This window comes from Dendronephthya gigantea, unplaced genomic scaffold (genome assembly GCF_004324835.1).
Source record: "Dendronephthya gigantea isolate DGI-Jeju-01 unplaced genomic scaffold, DenGig_1.0 000070F, whole genome shotgun sequence".
Lineage (NCBI taxonomy): Eukaryota > Metazoa > Cnidaria > Anthozoa > Malacalcyonacea > Nephtheidae > Dendronephthya > Dendronephthya gigantea.
The window spans coordinates 99834-117494 of NW_021163080.1; the positions used below are offsets into that span (position 1 = coordinate 99834).

The 17661-nt window shown below is 36.2% G+C and overlaps 3 protein-coding genes across 3 annotated transcripts; 2 read left to right on the forward strand and 1 right to left on the reverse strand.

Moving 5' to 3' along the window:
- LOC114531357 lies at nucleotides 1-1335 on the forward strand. Its single transcript, XM_028552990.1, has 4 exons — nucleotides 1-84; nucleotides 365-431; nucleotides 900-961; nucleotides 1061-1335. Exons 1-4 carry the CDS (start codon nucleotides 3-5, stop codon nucleotides 1237-1239), a joined length of 390 nt encoding a protein of 129 aa, XP_028408791.1. The 5' UTR covers nucleotides 1-2; the 3' UTR covers nucleotides 1240-1335.
- Nucleotides 1336-1726: 391 nt separating this feature from the next.
- Nucleotides 1727-6416, reverse strand: LOC114531313 (target of EGR1 protein 1-like). Its single transcript, XM_028552950.1, has 6 exons — nucleotides 6224-6416; nucleotides 4848-4888; nucleotides 4491-4761; nucleotides 3324-3583; nucleotides 2900-3053; nucleotides 1727-2555 (listed from the first exon to the last, which is right to left on the reverse strand). The coding sequence occupies exons 1-6, from the start codon at nucleotides 6332-6334 to the stop codon at nucleotides 2070-2072; spliced, it is 1323 nt and encodes a 440-aa protein (XP_028408751.1). The 5' UTR covers nucleotides 6335-6416; the 3' UTR covers nucleotides 1727-2069.
- Nucleotides 6417-6642: 226 nt separating this feature from the next.
- Nucleotides 6643-15040, forward strand: LOC114531320 (U2 small nuclear ribonucleoprotein A'-like). Its single transcript, XM_028552956.1, has 9 exons — nucleotides 6643-6891; nucleotides 7237-7277; nucleotides 7789-7895; nucleotides 9073-9151; nucleotides 9425-9471; nucleotides 12913-13015; nucleotides 13230-13312; nucleotides 13841-13922; nucleotides 14528-15040. The coding sequence occupies exons 1-9, from the start codon at nucleotides 6813-6815 to the stop codon at nucleotides 14636-14638; spliced, it is 732 nt and encodes a 243-aa protein (XP_028408757.1). The 5' UTR covers nucleotides 6643-6812; the 3' UTR covers nucleotides 14639-15040.
- Nucleotides 15041-17661: the final 2621 nt, after the last annotated feature.

A 17661-nucleotide genomic window follows, 5' to 3' on the forward strand; every position in this document is an offset into this window, starting at 1 on the left:
TTATGGAAGACTTGAACACTCAAACGTCGACTGATCTCACAACCGTTGCAAATGATGACCCGGACAGTATCGCGAATAAAGGACGTATGTTTATTCACACTATCTTCTCAGTTGTATTCGTTAGAAATATCATAATTTAGGAGTTATATTTGCCTCGACACTTTTCTCGATATTATAAGACGTATTTTAAGACTTAAAACTAGAAATTGCTATTTACACGTGAGTAAATATATAGAAAATAATGGCCGGAATGTATCCAAAACAAAAACTATTGAACACATGTAGGTAGAACCAATCAATCTAGACTTATATTATTTACGGATTATATCAATTTTTGCTTTCGTTTTCCATTTTAACTTTTTAGTGTGTCACTGGGGCATCAAGGTTTGGCACAAGCCTCGCACCGCCATTCGTTGTAACTGCATGAAATGGTGAGTGAAATAGTTTCACTAGTCGCAAGTACAAAATTACACAAAAATTGATACAAAGATCAACGCCAAGCAAATATGGTCAGACATACCCGCACACGAGTTTTTTTCCTTAGGTAATAGACCATTCTTATAATGACGTCAAACGCGGAAAGTCTGATGATACACGGAATTGGATTGGCTCCGCTAAACCATCGAGCTAATCAAACTTCGTGTAAGATCAGACTTTCCGCGTGACGGAACTGATCCGCGTGATCAGACTTTGACGTCATTATGAAAAAGGTCTATTGGACAGTGCGTATAGCTGTAGTGCGCATTGTATAGGCTTTACGAATAACGTAGCTCGACGATTTAGCAATTTATTCAAGTGGTCGCAATTCAAAAGAAACAGGCAAAATCTTTCGCATTTTACGTGGAACCACGTCCTAACACCTCCTATATAACTTCCGACCTCATCTTTTTAACCTATAGTACGTGTCAGACGGGTGGTAATTGGGCCTGCGCATATGAATTCGCATACTGTCCATACTTCTGTAAGTATATATCGCACAGCTGGAATCACTTTCGAGATTTCTCGTTAAAAAATACAATCCGCTACGATCAAATTTACTTTGGGTTTTTTCAACTTTTAGATTGTGGCAATGTTATCTTCAATCCCGCCAAGCAAATCTGTTGCTCCGGTAAAGTGTACGAGAAAAAAGGCGGCCATATGTGCTGTGGCTACTTCTATTACAACCGCGCAGTAATGCAATGCTGCAATTACTACTCCGTGAAACCGAGACGGGCCGTGTGCCCTCGTTTTAAAGTCTAGAACCCAATTTCTCGTGGCGAAAATGAGAGAGCGACTCTCGTATACATAGTCTTTGGCTTCGATATTAATTAATACGCATGCTTGAAATTGAAAGAGCGATCGAATAGAAAGTATCATATTAAATCTAGCTGTCAATTGTGTAGCGACTTCATTGATATTTTTCGAATCAAATATAGAATTGAAAGAATATCTATCGTGAGTGGGTTTAATATTGCACGGCGGATTATTATCTCACACAATTTTAACCATCTCTTATATATATGCATCTTTTACCTGTAATATAAATATCTTTCTACATAACATTTGGTTCTGTTGCCACATGATAGCAGCCGTATAAATTACTTGACAATTACTTGAGTCTGTGGAACTGTAAAAAACTTGGAACAATATAACCACGTCGACATCTCTTATAACTAAATTGAAGGTGGTTTTACTGAGTTTTTGAACGTTTGAGACTGGCTTATTAAAAACCTAAAATCTGGGAATGTTAAGAAACAATAGTAGAAGTAAAATACGTTGATTTGCCAATTTGCATGCAGAAAAAAATATCAGGCAATTAATAGAGTCAAAATCTCAGCTTTTTGCTTCATGCTTTTGCATCCACGAAGTATAGAACTGAACCATAAGAGTTATCGTTCCAGGTTTTACTACAGTTCAGTTGTTAGACATTGCCTCGCCATGTGTATTTTTGACGCAAATATAGCTCGATTTCGAAAGGTATGCGACTGCGTTTCAACCTCTAGCTATAGGCTACAACAAATTTTAAACGATTGAATTTAACATCTTGTCGAACAACGTAAACAGTTAGGTTATACTTATATATAAATTATTTAACATGATGTCACCCTCTTCCAGACCTCGTTATGATGAAGAGAAGTCTTACAGTATTGACTCTTTTCGACTTTCAAGGGTATATCTTTGCCGCTCAGGTTTAACTTATTAACAAAATCGGGAACACTTTCAGCAAAAGATGATGCGTCCTTGGTTTTAAAGCGATGAAAATAAAACGCCATACAAAACCCAGTCATAAAAGCATCAAAACCAGCACGGTGATTTCCCGTGGCGGTGTTCGTCGGTTTTTTCGTTTCTGATGGGTTTTCGGATTTGTCCGACTCATCGGCGATATCACAATCCGCACCGCCGTTCACTTCACAACTTTCATCATTTTCACATTCTTTGGAAGAAATATTCTGTTTTGACTTTCTATTTCGTTTCCGTTTCTTCTTCTTAGCTTTCTTCTGCTGTTCATAATTCAAAATGACATCAATGTCATGCGACATCTCACATTGCATTCCTTTAGGACAATAGCCATGCGCCTGTAGGAAGGAGAAAGGATTTTTTAGAAGTTTGGAAATCAAAATTGAACATTTCATATTTGATTCACGCATAAAGTCTATAAAGAATAAAGTGCCTTGTCTTTACATTTGCATGGCATTTAAATACATAATATATTATATATAGCTATATAATTTAATAAATTTGTTATCCTTCCAGTCGACACAGGGCTGAGTGGTCTATACCCTCTTGAAATAAAGCTGCTCAATCCAGGACACTGGTACATAACCAAAAGTTTGGCAAAATCTATGTCAACCCATATTCTGCGCGGCCACTATTACACAAAGCAGGGAGCGAAAGGCCTAGATTACTAGGCTAAACCCACCGCATACTGCTCGCAAGGTAGAGCTGAGCCCGCAGACACTGATATCTTGTTGATAATTCCATTGATCGAGACATCAGCGGTTGATGGATAACTACAGCATTCAATAGTCACACACGTTTTACCACTTGCTTCATATTCGATATTTTCGCGCCAACTAAGGAGAAATGGATGTGAGGAATTCGTCCTAACCCAAACTGACTGAATCTGTAAGTAATTCGTGGAAATTGGGGCAAAGGAAAGATCAGTGCATGCGTACTATAAAAGTTATATTATAATATAGCTATAGTAAATGGAAATACTGTTATGGATATAATGATACAGTATGCATGACAGGTTATAATAATTATAATCTTTGACAATGTCCAATTGATTTCATCACCTCTAAACCCGGCTAACAGAAATAAGATTATTTGGCATACTGTACCTTTTTTTAAAAATGTAATTCAGGTAGGTTGCGGAACAACCCGCGTGAAATTCAGCAATGTATTTCGTATCTATCACTCCAGCATTAAACATTACCGAGAGATCAGCAAGAAAGGTCGATAATGACGAAGGCAAATCAGTGTAGAAATTCTGATATAAGAACACGAGATCCATTATCCCATTGTGTAATGCAATTGGTTTGGAAGACCTCAAGATTTCGAAAAACAACTCTGATATCGTGTTTACATCTTTTTTGGCATCCTGTAATGTATATATTCAGTCGTCGGACTTCTGCTCTGACACCGGGGCAGCGGAGTGTATGGGACGTAGAGTAGATTGAATTGAGATATCATATTTCAATGAAGAGAGAACTCGCAATGGTTTTCGTGAAGGCGGGAAAAATTAATGTAAGATTTCATGCCTATATTTTGTCCCACCTATCGTATTAAGTTATCAATATCTTCCCCTCCTAGCTGAGATTTTCAGTATAGGGAGTTTAAAATGACACAACGGCCAACGGGTATACACGGACTATCTTTAAGCATTTTTTTACATATTCCTAAGGCTGAACATTAAACTAGCGATCATGACTACGACTTATAAAATAATAGCACTAAGGCATGCGACGTCTTGAATACATATGTTCAAATTTATGTTATAATTAGTGAGAAATGTGAATCGTTATTAGATGCATTCCCCTTTATAAACTTAAGGCCTTTATCGTAAATTGACTGAAATAACTTGAAATATTCATAGCTAATTATTTCACTAATAAGTAGTGGGTTGATAGTAAATTACAGTACACAGTACGTTTTTTTAAAGTGACGAAAAAGTAATATAGCTAATGCATGCATGCGTCGAACAGAACGTATACTAGGTTCACAGAAAAGACTATTTCGTGATACCTGCATGCATGCACGCACTAAAGCCAAAGGCTCATATCTGAAATATCAGCAGGACAGAAATTTCTGTTCCGCGATCAGTAAATGTGCTTTTAGCATATTGAGTTATGCATCTAAATGGTGTCATAACAAAAATCGTATACATATCTAAATTTTGAGTTGGTAAATTATAAGAATATCGAAAACACCCGATGCCAGAGACTTACAAGTGTAGCTCCTCATATATTTCAGTGGAACAACTGCTCCGTTGACACACTGTCACTTACCTTGACATTAGGCGTAGAGTAAGGAATTGCTTTGGCATAATGTGTATTGAAATCAAAACCATGCTCCAATAGAAACTTCAATGAAGCAGGCTCGACAGTGAAACTGTCTTTTCGTAACAGCATCACGTTATATGTTTGAACAAAAAAATCAGAATTTCCTTTTCCAACATTTGTATTTTCAGCTCTTTTCTGGAAGACTGAAATCCCCACAGACAGTATAGAACGTGTCTTTGCAATGTCGCAAAATGCCTTGTATCTTTCATTCGAATCTCTGGGGTGGAAAATAATCTCATTTAACAAAGACGTCTGCTAGTTTTATTAAAACAATTTCTGAAATTAAGATTCTATTAGGATTACCTTGCCATGGTGTCTTTTCTGTTACCTATACCGCTCATCTCCTAATAAAATTATTACAGTTAGAGACAAGATAGTATAGCAAGAACTCAGACAACTTTGTGAAATTCAAAAGAACAACACATTAAAAAATGAACAACACATCTTAAAGACATATATTATCAATGAATTATGATGATGTCTAAATTCTTTATGAATTTAATGCATGGTTATTCATGGAGAAGCCACAGAGTAATTCGTGTTGCATTCCCAGGCATTCAATATGATTGATAGATCATAACATCTCAAGTCTAATTGCCCATCCTACAAACCTAATTAATGTCAAACCTGGAAGGCTTGAACCATAAACTGGCTTAATGATTTTCTCACCCACAACAAATAATTAAATTACACGATCAAAGTTTTTCTGCTTGAAAAAATGTGCCAGCTGGGATACCTCAAGGAACATGTAATTAGGTCCTTGTCTAGAAATTATCTATGATCTATGCCCGTTGCTCTGTTAGGTAAATAGAATCACTTATGTGAAAGTTTGCAGATGAAACCACCAGTTTAGAACGTTGACTAGCTTTACATTAACAGGAAAGAATGCAGCAGGAAATTGATTTTGAATTTGCTTAATGGTCAGCAGGAAATGATCATATGTTTTAGAAAGACTAATATTCCAGCATTAAAGCTAATACAAGTACATATTAGATAACCTACCTTTTTAAAGAGTTCAAACAAAAAAACTTTAGGACTTACGTTCACAAATAAAGAAACATATATTTGACATGCGTAAAAATAATCAGCAAAACGTTTGTACTTCATCAAGCGATTTAAACAGGCTAATGCAGATGACAAATAAAAAATTTTATGCAGTGGCATCACTAGGGGTGGCAAGGGGTGGTATTTGCCATCCCCATGTGCTAAAATTAGGTATCTTATAACATATGGTGTATGGGAAAGGGGAAAAAAAGTGAATTCCCTTTTGCCTTTCATTAAAGCCATGCACACAACTTCACACCAGTGTTGCCTCCTCAGGAATCAATTAAACCTATCAATCTTATTCATGTTTACATATATCATAGAAACAATGGTGAACAAAAGAATTACATTGGGCATACAATGAATATATGAATATGCACCCCCCAACTAAGCTTTTAGCTATGGCCACACCCCTGAACCTCTAGTTCTGGACTTCTAGACAAACCAAAAACTACCATACATCTTCAATATTACTCCATACCCCTGCGACAAAAATGTACATTAAAACATGCTTTCTTGAATTCATTTTCACTGTGCACCCTACTGCCTAAACCTATCCTCTCTGTGAGAATTGCTGTTTTATAGTCCATAGTTTAGATTATTACCATGATTGTACATATATAATTATGTCTCACCAGATCAAGTGCAATAAAAGTTGCAGACTTAATAGCCAAGATAAGTCCTGGCCAATATTCCCTGACATTTTCCGCATGCACATCAACCACGGGAATATTCCTCTCGGCCATATAAACGAGATCAAATTCCGTAAATTTAATGATACCCCTACTTTCACTACTTTGATCAACTCCACATGTACATGCGTTTTATTAGTTTGGAACACAGTTTTAGGACAATCACTCCAGTAATACATAAAGATCAGTGTTAAGCGAGCTGAGGAAATTAGCCAATCAGAAGCCAGAACCAGTCTTCTGTTTGCAGTCTGTTTGATATTCATATTTGACTTTTATAAGGAAAAAGCGCGAGATTCAATTGGAGCCCGCGATTTCGTTCACTGGTCCAAAGAAAATCCATCAAGCATGCGCAGAACCAAGACAAGAGATTTTGCCTCTGACATGTGTGTTATATGTAGAACGTTTTGGAACGAAAATTTTAGCAAGAGTAAAGAAAATAAAAGTTGCGGGTGATCTTTAAAACGGATTTTACCTAACCGCAGTTTGCTAGAAGTGAGGAGAATATATAAGCTGAAAATCGCTCAGAGATATAATGAAGCTTACAGCTGATCTGATTTTGCAGTCAGCACAGTTTACAAATGCACTCAAAGACAGAGAACTTGATCTTAGAGGTATTTACTTCGTTTATAGTTTGATTCATGTCTTTTTATGCCCTGGAACTAACAGTACTGCAAACAATAGTGATAATTTCGTTCGCTGTTATGAAACTGCTTCAAATTTAGTTAATTAGGAAATAGGAATGAATTAAATGTTCAGTTCGGACTTCGGATAGTTCAAATCCACGAGATCAATCAACAGTTCACTATAAAACAATACTTATATATTATAAAGTTGTCAATTCATTACGAATGATATCAATTCTTGCAACTGTGTGTTGAAAAGTGCTTTAAGAAAAGTACAGTCATAGTTTATTAATCCACTATGATGCATCACTATCAGTCATTTTTGTAATATAGGTTACAAGATTCCAGTCATTGAAAACCTTGGAGCAACTTTGGTAAGCTACAGTTGACTTAGCAAGCTACAACCCAGCAAGATGAGAACATTTCCTTCTCATGTAATAGAAATGTTAAAATAATAAGCAACACATATTACAAACAGGTCACTTTGCAAAGCAGGCCAACTTGCTTAGCTGGGTCAACAACATTTTTCTCTTAATTAATTAACTTTATCTGAAAGGTCCCATAAATCAATATAATAATATTTCAAAGATAAGTCGAGAAATACAAAGTTTAGGTACCGTAGGTAAACTTTGAAATTGATAAATATATAGAATATGGCCCATAAATGGCATGACTGAACAATATTTAATTGATTTTAGCAGTGTGAGAATATTCTAGGATAGCATTAATCCAATATGTTTCCTACTTTTTATATACATGTTGGGAAATGGGAAGGGGACCCATTCTCAACATGTCAAAGGTAAAAAGTTTGGGAAAATTGCAGATATTAGTGGCAAATATTGTCAGTGGTAAAGGGTTTTCAATTCATTGCTATTGTGTTTTTAGGACCAGTTTGACACAATTAATTTCTCAGATAATGATATCAAGAAACTTGAAGGATTTCCCTTATTAAAGAGATTGAAATGTCTCTTGCTGAATAACAACAGAGTTTGGTGAGTATTTATGATGAAAAATCTGTTATCTTTTAGTGATGTTATCTATTATTGTTGCCATCAGATGTTATATAAACAACTCCTCTTTTACACTGTACATTGCATGGATATTATTTTTGCAAATAAAGGTATATATAGATCCTTAATATACTGATGGGTAACAAAATTATGTGTTCTCCCACATCACATTTAATTGAAGCTCTTCTAATAATGTTTCATTTTTCCAAAATGCAAATTGCAGAGCATCATTCTTTGGTTCCTGGTATAAATATCTTCATATTATTTCATACATTTCAACAAGGCTTATGAAAATGACCCAGAAGCTATTTTTCCATTCTGAGATCTTTAAACAGAGTTAGTCAGATGGTTTTGCAATATTTGATGTATCATATCAAATGAATAATCAATTGAAAAATCCTCTTATGTATAATAGTAAAAAAAATGTAGCTACAGGGTCGTTATTGCTTGTTAATCTTGATTTGATTAATACCTGTCTATGAAAAAGTTAAACCTAAAAATACACGTACCCATGTAAATTAGATGACTTTAAGTGTTTTGAATAAGATCTAATGATTTTATGCATATATATTTTTACTGCAAGTGTGGATGGACCAAATTGAGGTAAGCTATCGATGGCGTCACCCAGAAGAATTCCTTAATTCCATTGTTCATAGATAATTTATTCACCAAATCACTGCTTGGAACAATAGACGTTTGAAATGCATTATATTTTGAATACTGGTACTCGTAATATTTTTGCTGTGAAAACAGGCTCTAAATCTTCAATCTGCCATTGTTTTAGCATTTTTTTGGTTGTTATCGAACAAAAATCACTTGATTAATGCAAGGCACATTTTCATCAATATAACAATTTCAAATGTCATATATTCAAATTATATGTTTACAAGGTAATGGTGCTTCAACTTAGTCAATACTCAATTCCAGATATGCAAAGAAAAAAGTACTTCTAGCTGTGGAAAACATGAGTTCCCAATGCATAGCTAGACAACTAAACAGTAGGAATTTCAGGGTTTTTATTTTCAAGCCAAAAGACAAATACCAATCTACAAAGTTCTCTCTATTTAAAAGTCTTCATTTTATGTAAAAAATCTGACTCAACAAATCATAACATTGTGTATGAAGGTCTTGTTTTGTTTACTTTGTATTTTTGTTACAGTCGAATTGGTGAAGGATTAGAAACATGTTTACCAAATTTAGAAACGCTGGTCTTGACCAACAACAGTATGCAAGATTTGGTATGTGACATGCTAAACATGTTTAGAACAAGTACTTTGGCAGAGGAGCAGATTTTCCTTCTTTCATTGTTGATTGCAGAAATCATCCATACTTGAAATTTAGTATAATGCACTGCAGTACATGATTTACAATACATTTTTTTTACCTAAAACCTTTACAAAAGGATTTGTTTAAAGTATAGTAGGGTGGTCAAAGATTTTATTATATCTGTTACATCATTTGAATACAGAAACAAATAAATAAATTCATTTTACTCCTTTTTTTCTATATAGAGTGATTTGGAAACATTAAAAAGTGTCAAATCATTGAGATATTTAAGGTAGGGTCAATCTTACTAGTATACCGGCCTAGCTTTAACAAAAGTTATAGTATACAGATATTTTTCATTTGCCTCTGATGATTGACAATGTATTTTACTGAATGTTTTTAGTATAGTCCATAATGTCCATTCTCCATAGTATAGTCCACTCTCCATTGTCCATAATGATAAATATCAAAGAAAAGAACCATCACTTATTCACTTTAGATAAGAAAGTATTGTATGATAATACCACACAGTACCTTCAATTTCTATTCATGGCTCAGTTGTTTGGTGTTATTTATTGTGTTGCCTTCATCACTAAACCTTCCTCGCTGACCTCCCATATACTAGTAGACAAACATCCTTATGGGCGCGTCCTCATGCATGCCCACAGCTTTTGGCAAATCTAAAATGCAATATACAGTGCATTTGGTTACCACTGCGCATATCACTGCGCATTTTCTCGTTCAACGGCCGCTTTGTTGAATGACGAGCCTAATTCAACTGTTGATATACGAAACGTATTATTTTAGCGCTTTTAAATACAAAGTCATTCAAGTTTCATAATCACTATGCTCGAGCCGAGGAGCTTCGACTGGTCAATTTTAGGTTTTCCGTTTGGAATATTGTTTTACCTCTTTTATGACGGGCTGACTCAGTCTCGACTTATGAAAATTACCAGTGAATATTGTTTATTGTAGAAATTATTACTGTAGTGTACATCTTACTTAACTTTTTCTTCAACAAATTTGGAGAAATTCTATATACCATGCATGTATATGTTGTGAATGAAAACTATACACGCTCCGAAAAGCTTCAGTTCGTCCTCAGTAGTCATGCATGGGCTATGTAACTTATGCCATGAAGAAACGATTTTTTTTTCGCAGCTTTTAAACTGCTCCAAATTTGATAGGATGGCACATTTAGCACTTAAGTTAGTCTTGTGTGCCGCGTATACTTACATTAAAAGACTGGCCCGAGACCAAATCATTCAGTTGACAGGTGATTAAGGATGTCCTTAGTTCATGCAGAAATCTGTTTTCGATAGAAACCTAAAGGAAGAAGTACAAATACGTTGTGCGTTGTTGTGCGTGCATGCAGTACGCATTTCAAGAAACGAAACAGAGTCAGCTATGGGGTAGATAAGAATAGATTGTGTTGATTAACAATAACGAGAAACAGCTGCATGACTATTGGGCTGGTGAAGATTTTAAATGTACTGAAGTAACGTAACTCAATCTAGTAGCCTATACGATATCAATATTTTTCACACCGTTGCAAACGTGCGCGGACAATCGTTCACCGGTCTATTTTTCCTCGACAAATGTGCTTTTAACAAATTTCATTTCATTAATCCCCGCTAACCCTCTCAGGACATCGTATCTTCAAACAAAACCGCCGAGACATGCAGATGCTTAGGCAAGTGTATTGTGTATACTGTAAAAATTTTGAAACATTGCATGTGTAGCTCAGGCCTTCTACATACATGCCGCTTTCTCATGTATAGGCTAAAGCATTTTACAAGCAAGAATGCACGAGAGCTAAGTCCGAGGCACGTTCAATGTGCGTATAACTCTTTCACACGTGACTGGACCGTAGGAAAGAGTCTTTCAAAGAAATTATGTTTATATGCAAATTATGGTCTCTTCAACGTTTTATGAATAAAGTGCTAATGAAATTTGATGGAATTGCGTTCTCGCTAATTTTCTTATTAACATCGTATCTACACATATAGTATAAATCTAACATTGAATGATTGCGAGAAAATATGGATGTACGTTCTCGTGGCAAAAGAATTATCTCGAATTCACACCGGTATTTAGTTGCATCGGCTCTCTTTTGTAGGTTGTCCCTCCATCACTAGTGTCCATTCTAGATGACAGTTTAGACGACTGTTCCATTCTTTCACCTGTTGTCTCTCTTTAAACCCGCAATTTTTTCGTTCTCCACAATAAATCGATGGGCCTCGATTATTACTTCCTGAACATCAAACTCCTATTTGCTGTGAATATCCTTTACCTCTTCTGTGGGACCGGGTTGAATTTCCTGGTCATTCTTAGTTTCTGGAGATGCGCACAACTACGAAAGAAATTATATCATTTCATGGTCATGGTGTTGTCGTGCTTCGATCTCCTTGCTGCTTTTATTAGTCATACATTCATGGCAACCGTCGCGTTGTTGTCGTTCACTGGAAAGTTCAGTGCATACCCAAAATGGGTGCGAATCTCATTGGACTCTTCAACAGTTTTTCTTGGCTTTTCGTTACTGGCGATGTTAGTAATGAACTTTGAAAGATATTTGGCGACATCGCATCCTATTTTTCACCAAGTCTCGGTAACAAAAAGAAAACTATTAACCCTTCTTGCGGTACTAATTACCGTCGAACTTTCCCTGGTGTTGATTTCTATAGAGGACTTTGTAATTCCCCAACAAGTTGTTGCTCCAGTTACGTTCGCTGCTATATTTCTCCCGATGATATTTTTCAACTTTAAGTTGTTAGTCGTCGTAAGGAAATGCCGTAAAAGCAACAGACTTTCAACCGACCGAAAAAAAAGACTCTCTTTGAAAAATGTATCGAGTTGTCTGCTGGTTGTTGCCTGTTTTGCCGTGCTCTCTATTCCATTGTGTGTTTATATCGCGCTGGGGAACAATTCTGAGAAAAGAAACGCGTTTAACAATGCAAACATTGCGGGATTCTGGAGTATAACTGTAATCTCCATGAACTCGACATTTAACTGCTTGATTTTTTACTGGAAAAACAAGATTTTACGCACAGAAGGAATGAAAGTTATAAAAAACTTGAATATTTGTCAATGGAACCGTTTCCTATCCAACAGTTAGGTGTTGTTCATCGGCAATGGAAACGTAATTCATGATGTTTATATATATGAATGTCGTTTGAATACTTGAGAGTGCATGTAGATAGAGCATATATAAAAGTATTGCTCACCTAAAATCGTCCACTTCGGTCTGTTTCATCCGCGTGTAGGAATCTTCAGGTGGCAGAAAAAGAACAAAATTTTCTTTACGGGAACGTTCTCCTCATCAAAATCATATCGTTATTTGTCTACCACCTGAAGATTCCGATACGGATTAAACAGACAGTATAGTGGACGATTTTTGATAAGCAATTATAATATATTGGCAGCTACAAACATGATAGTATAGGAAGAAAATGACTGCGAGGGCACTATTAGTTTCGAGCGAAATTTTAGCGTTTTATATCGTATACAATGCATGTGATGGACCTCAAAATGACGTTCCCGCAAATATACAAAAGTGACCTTTCTCGCCAATGTTGAATTATTTAATGTTGTTGACATATCCTATTTGGACTGATCTAAAATCGACCTAGGTTTTCGACCTTGGTTGCATAATACACACTCTATATATGATTTTGTGTGGACAGTATAAGCACCATACGTACATTTATACATAACAATATTTTGATATTTTCAGTTTGATGCGTAATCCTATACTAAATAAACCAAACTACAGATTGTACGTCATCCACAGTTTGCCTCAACTTAGAGTCCTGGACTTTCAAAGAATAAAACAACGGGTAAGATGTGCAAATGTTCACACACAATACAATACTTCTTATGGCGTCCAACTGTAAAATTCTAATGTTCTCGAAAAAAGTGAGGAATTTCCTCACTATCTATGGCGACATATTTTAATCTCCAAAGAAATGGCCTACATTGTAAAATAGATCGGATACGTTATTACATTGGAAAATTCGAGCAATCCTGTCATCTTTTCTTTGCCTGCCTCAGGAACGCGAAGCCGCCGCGAGGATGTTTAGTGGGAAAAAAGGAGAAAAACTCGTGAATGGTGCAATGAAAAGCAAGACCAATAAGTATGTCGTACTCTACTTTTGCGCAATTTAACAGCAGTCACGCGATGCTTGCAAAATAACTGCTGATTATACATTGCTATAACAACACAGAACAACACGTGCATGTGCATGAGGTAGCGCATTGATTAGCGACATGCACTAAAGCAAACAGCCGAAACAAAGATGCATCGATGAAGGAAGCAAATAGTGAACGTATAGAGAGAGGAAAGAATACACATGCTTTGATGGAAGTTATCGGTTTTAAAAACCTGGATATTTGTAGCTCTATATAGCTAGAATATAACGCTATCCACCGTATGATTTTTTAACCGTTGTAAGAAGGTTACTGCACAATGAAACTGCGTATAATATTCATCTCACAATCGATGAAGAAACCCCTAATTGGTCGTAAAAATCACTGTCCGGTGCTTAACGGCGCTGAGATTTTCTGCGAGAAAAACCTTTTACCTGTAAAATATATCGCATGAAATAGGCAAGCATGTTTAGTCCGTATTCTACAATCTTCCTTATTGTACTGTTCCGTTTAAGATTTGTTCCTGGGGCGCCTCTTGTTAATCCTCCAGCCCCACCGCCGAAAAATCCACAACGGAACAACATTGCTGCAATCAAGGTTTGCAATTCTTAACATTCTGGTATAAAATCCAATACTTTAAAACCACGCTCAAATAGCAATTTTTGCGACAGATAGCAAGGTTTGTATTTAATCATGTACAACACTGGCAATATTATATAAATCATGTTGGTAGCACTCGACTCAACTTATAAACAAGACGGCTGGTTCAAATTATATAGGAAAACAATTCCCGTTAATTACTTTTGTGATTCTTACAACATTTGTTCTTACGGTAGGCAAACAGGGAAACAGTAAACTCAGTTAGTCACTCGGCTAACTTTATAGAGTCAATAAGACTAGAACGATTCAGAAGTACTTTTGCATGCCAAATGTTATGAAATCCCTTTTTGATGCCATATAAATCTATTTATAGTGATTTGTCTGGTTAATTCGTTAACGAACGAGACCTTGACCTGCTAAATAGTCAGACGATTCGCGAATCGCTCTCGACTTCTTAGAGGGACTGTTGGGGTGTGTACAAAGAGCAGGGACGTAATCAACGCGTAAACGTAATAGGCATAGAACGTAATCATCTATTTATAGTTATAATCCCCGCACAATTGTTGAAATATTGGTTGAAAAAATAATCTTTTTCTTCCTAGGCTGCCATCGCTAATGCTAAATCCCTGGAAGAAGTGCAAAAACTAGAAATGATGTTAAAAACTGGCCACGTACCAGAAACGCAAGAAGCCATGGCGGTGGACAAAAGTTGAACTAGAATGGCCCTGGACTAAAGGAATAATAATGCCTCGCGTGATGAATGCATCATGTATATATCAACTGACATACATTGCTTGTGCTCTGTTCACTAACTATTCGTCATTGGCGTTGGTCAAAACTAAGATTTGGGAACTACATTGCTACATTTCTATATCATAATGCGTATCATGAACATTCGCAAGTTGTTTATATAAAGTAGTATTTTGTCACTTTTTGCCAGTCTTTTCGCCGCCATGTCTAGTTCATTTGCCTTTATATGATTTATTTTTCCAATATGTAAGTACATACAGAGGAAAGCGTGGTCGGTGGTGGTATATATATAGCTAGGGTATATATAGCGTTATGGAATGTACATAACAGTTTCGATTTCTTAAACTTGGCCAAGTTTTGTGAGATTGTAGTAAACGACCATTTTTCTTCCATTACTTTGATCCATGTAAATAGGTGAACCTTTCAGTCTCAAGAATAAAACTTCAATAAACGTCTGTATATGTCATAATACACCATACGTTTTCTGGAATTATCTCAACCAACTACCCAAGCTTATCATCGTCAGTGCCATCTCTGATAAAACTGTGATAAAACATTCAAATTCATACAGCTGGCTTTATGGCCTCTTCCCAGCTGTTCGTGTACGGTCGTATACATGCGAAATAGTACTGAAATATACGGACCAGTAGATATATCATGATAATTTACTAACTGGTTTAATTGACATTAAAGGACACGAGCGATAAATTTATTACGATTATCTCTAATCCTAAATTTAACTCTGATTCTATATAAGCTAATCTTGTGATTAAATTCATATATTTAGGATTTAATGAACATAGTCATTGAATTATTTCCCGACATTAACAATTCTAACGTTTAGAATTTATCATCTTTATCAGGGTGTTAAATATCCCCTACGAATAATTTCCAATCGTGCATTGTCTTAAAAGTCTTTCTCAATCATTTTCGTCCAGGGTATATAGGGATGACAAAAAAACGCTTTTTTTGACACGTCTATACGTATCAAAAACAGGATATCAACATGTCAACAAAGTTTGTCGGGGAGATTCAGCGGATTTGGGATGTGATACATCACTTGACGGCATGAAATAAAGACAAACATACAGCGAGAGAAAACTTTCATACCGAATAGCGAATATAGAACGGCGTTTTTCAGCTTTTGGATTGCAGCAAATGCCGGAGTCACGTCAACGTGCACAAGTCACAACTATTTCATTTAATTTCGAATACATATTTAACGAATACATATTTGTGTGAGTTTACATACATTAGGTAATATTGATTATTTAGCACGCATTGTAGTCACTAGACACTACATTCTCTTTTAAATGTACTAGCAAATCTAATCTTTAATCTACTAGCAAAATCATGATTTCTCGGTCAAATACAATACAAATTGTTAGTTAAAACATTATATGCAAGTTTAATTTTTCCCGTAAAAATATCAATCAAATTATCCGCAATTTTCCCCCCAAATCGGTTTCATATGTGGCGGCGGGGGGTTAGCATATTAAATAACGAATTACGATGATTTACATATGTAAATAATGCAGAATTATCACGAATTAAAAACAACCCTTTACACCACGGACGATTTAGGTTTTGACAATCAGTGTATGTTGTCGTGCGGTCTGACTATACACCGGACGTTTGGCTTGAACTAGAAATTGCTATGTAGATATATGCCTTTTCTTTTACGATAGCTATCTCTGGTGCATTTCGGCCGTATTGATAGACCACGACAAAACTTTTGGTCTTACCGCGCCATGTGTCAGGAAATGTATCATTGCTGGCCTTTATATTAAGTGTACTTTCATCTCTAATTTGGCGTCGAACTTCAGTTGTAACATTACCTAACCCGTAAACTGCACCCAGGATTGCGAGCTTATGCGAATCTCTTGGACCATGATAATCTCCCTTCCGAGAATAATGTATTACCATTTTTTTGTGCTCCTCCACAACAGCGACTGATGGCGTCTCTCCGCCGTACTGATAAACGACCACCAAACTTTTACGAGTCCCACGCCACCCGTCACCAAATGTAGCATTATTCGCTTGGACCTTCAGTGAACAATTTTTCACCAACTTTTTAGCCTTATCGGTGACGTTTTTCACTCCATATGCAGCACCAAGTATGGTAAGAGGGGGTGATGCAATAATATGTATTCTCTCACCTTGAACAGCGATCTCGACCATGACATTAGATCTGTACTCATAAACGACAACTAAGGTTTTTTTGCGACGCTTCCAACCCTGCCCCCATAGATTATTAGTAACTGGTTGGTCGAGTACAACGTTATTCTTTACAAGACTTCGAGCTTTCACAGTGACATCGCACACACCGTAAACGGCACCAAGGATATTTAGTTGTGAAGAACCTGTAGTTATTCGTGAATCGACTTGTGGACCCTTGATTTCTAAAGTTTTGCCTTCTTTTACCGCCTTTACTTCTGCTGCTTTATCACCGTACTTGTAAACCACGACCAGGCTCTTGTTGCGTCCACGCCAGGTATCGCCAAAAACACTGTTCTTTGCTATAACCGAAAGTGTTGATCCTTGCTGATATTCCCTTACTGTTGCAGTGACATCGGTCTTCCCATACGCTGCGCCTAGAATTTCTAGGTCGCTAGACATAGTTATATATGAAGTTTATGAACGTATGACGTTCTGAGTTTAGCAACTGCACATTCAAACTGACAAATGCACATTCCAGGTTGGCGTAAGTATTGAAAGAATGCACAGCATTACCGCGTAATATATAATTAAAATTGTTGCTATGCATTACAAACACCTAACTCAGTGCTGATATATTATTATTTATATGCATGATGATATATAGGGGGAAGGGCAGACGAATGATTTCAGAAAAAAATTACTTACGAGTGCAAATTGTCTGACTTATCACTGTTTTCGGCAAAATTCGGCCTAATTTTGATAAACCTCAAATTGACTCATCTTTTCTAAATTCAAAGGTTCCTGTGGAGCAGACGCCTCCCACCCT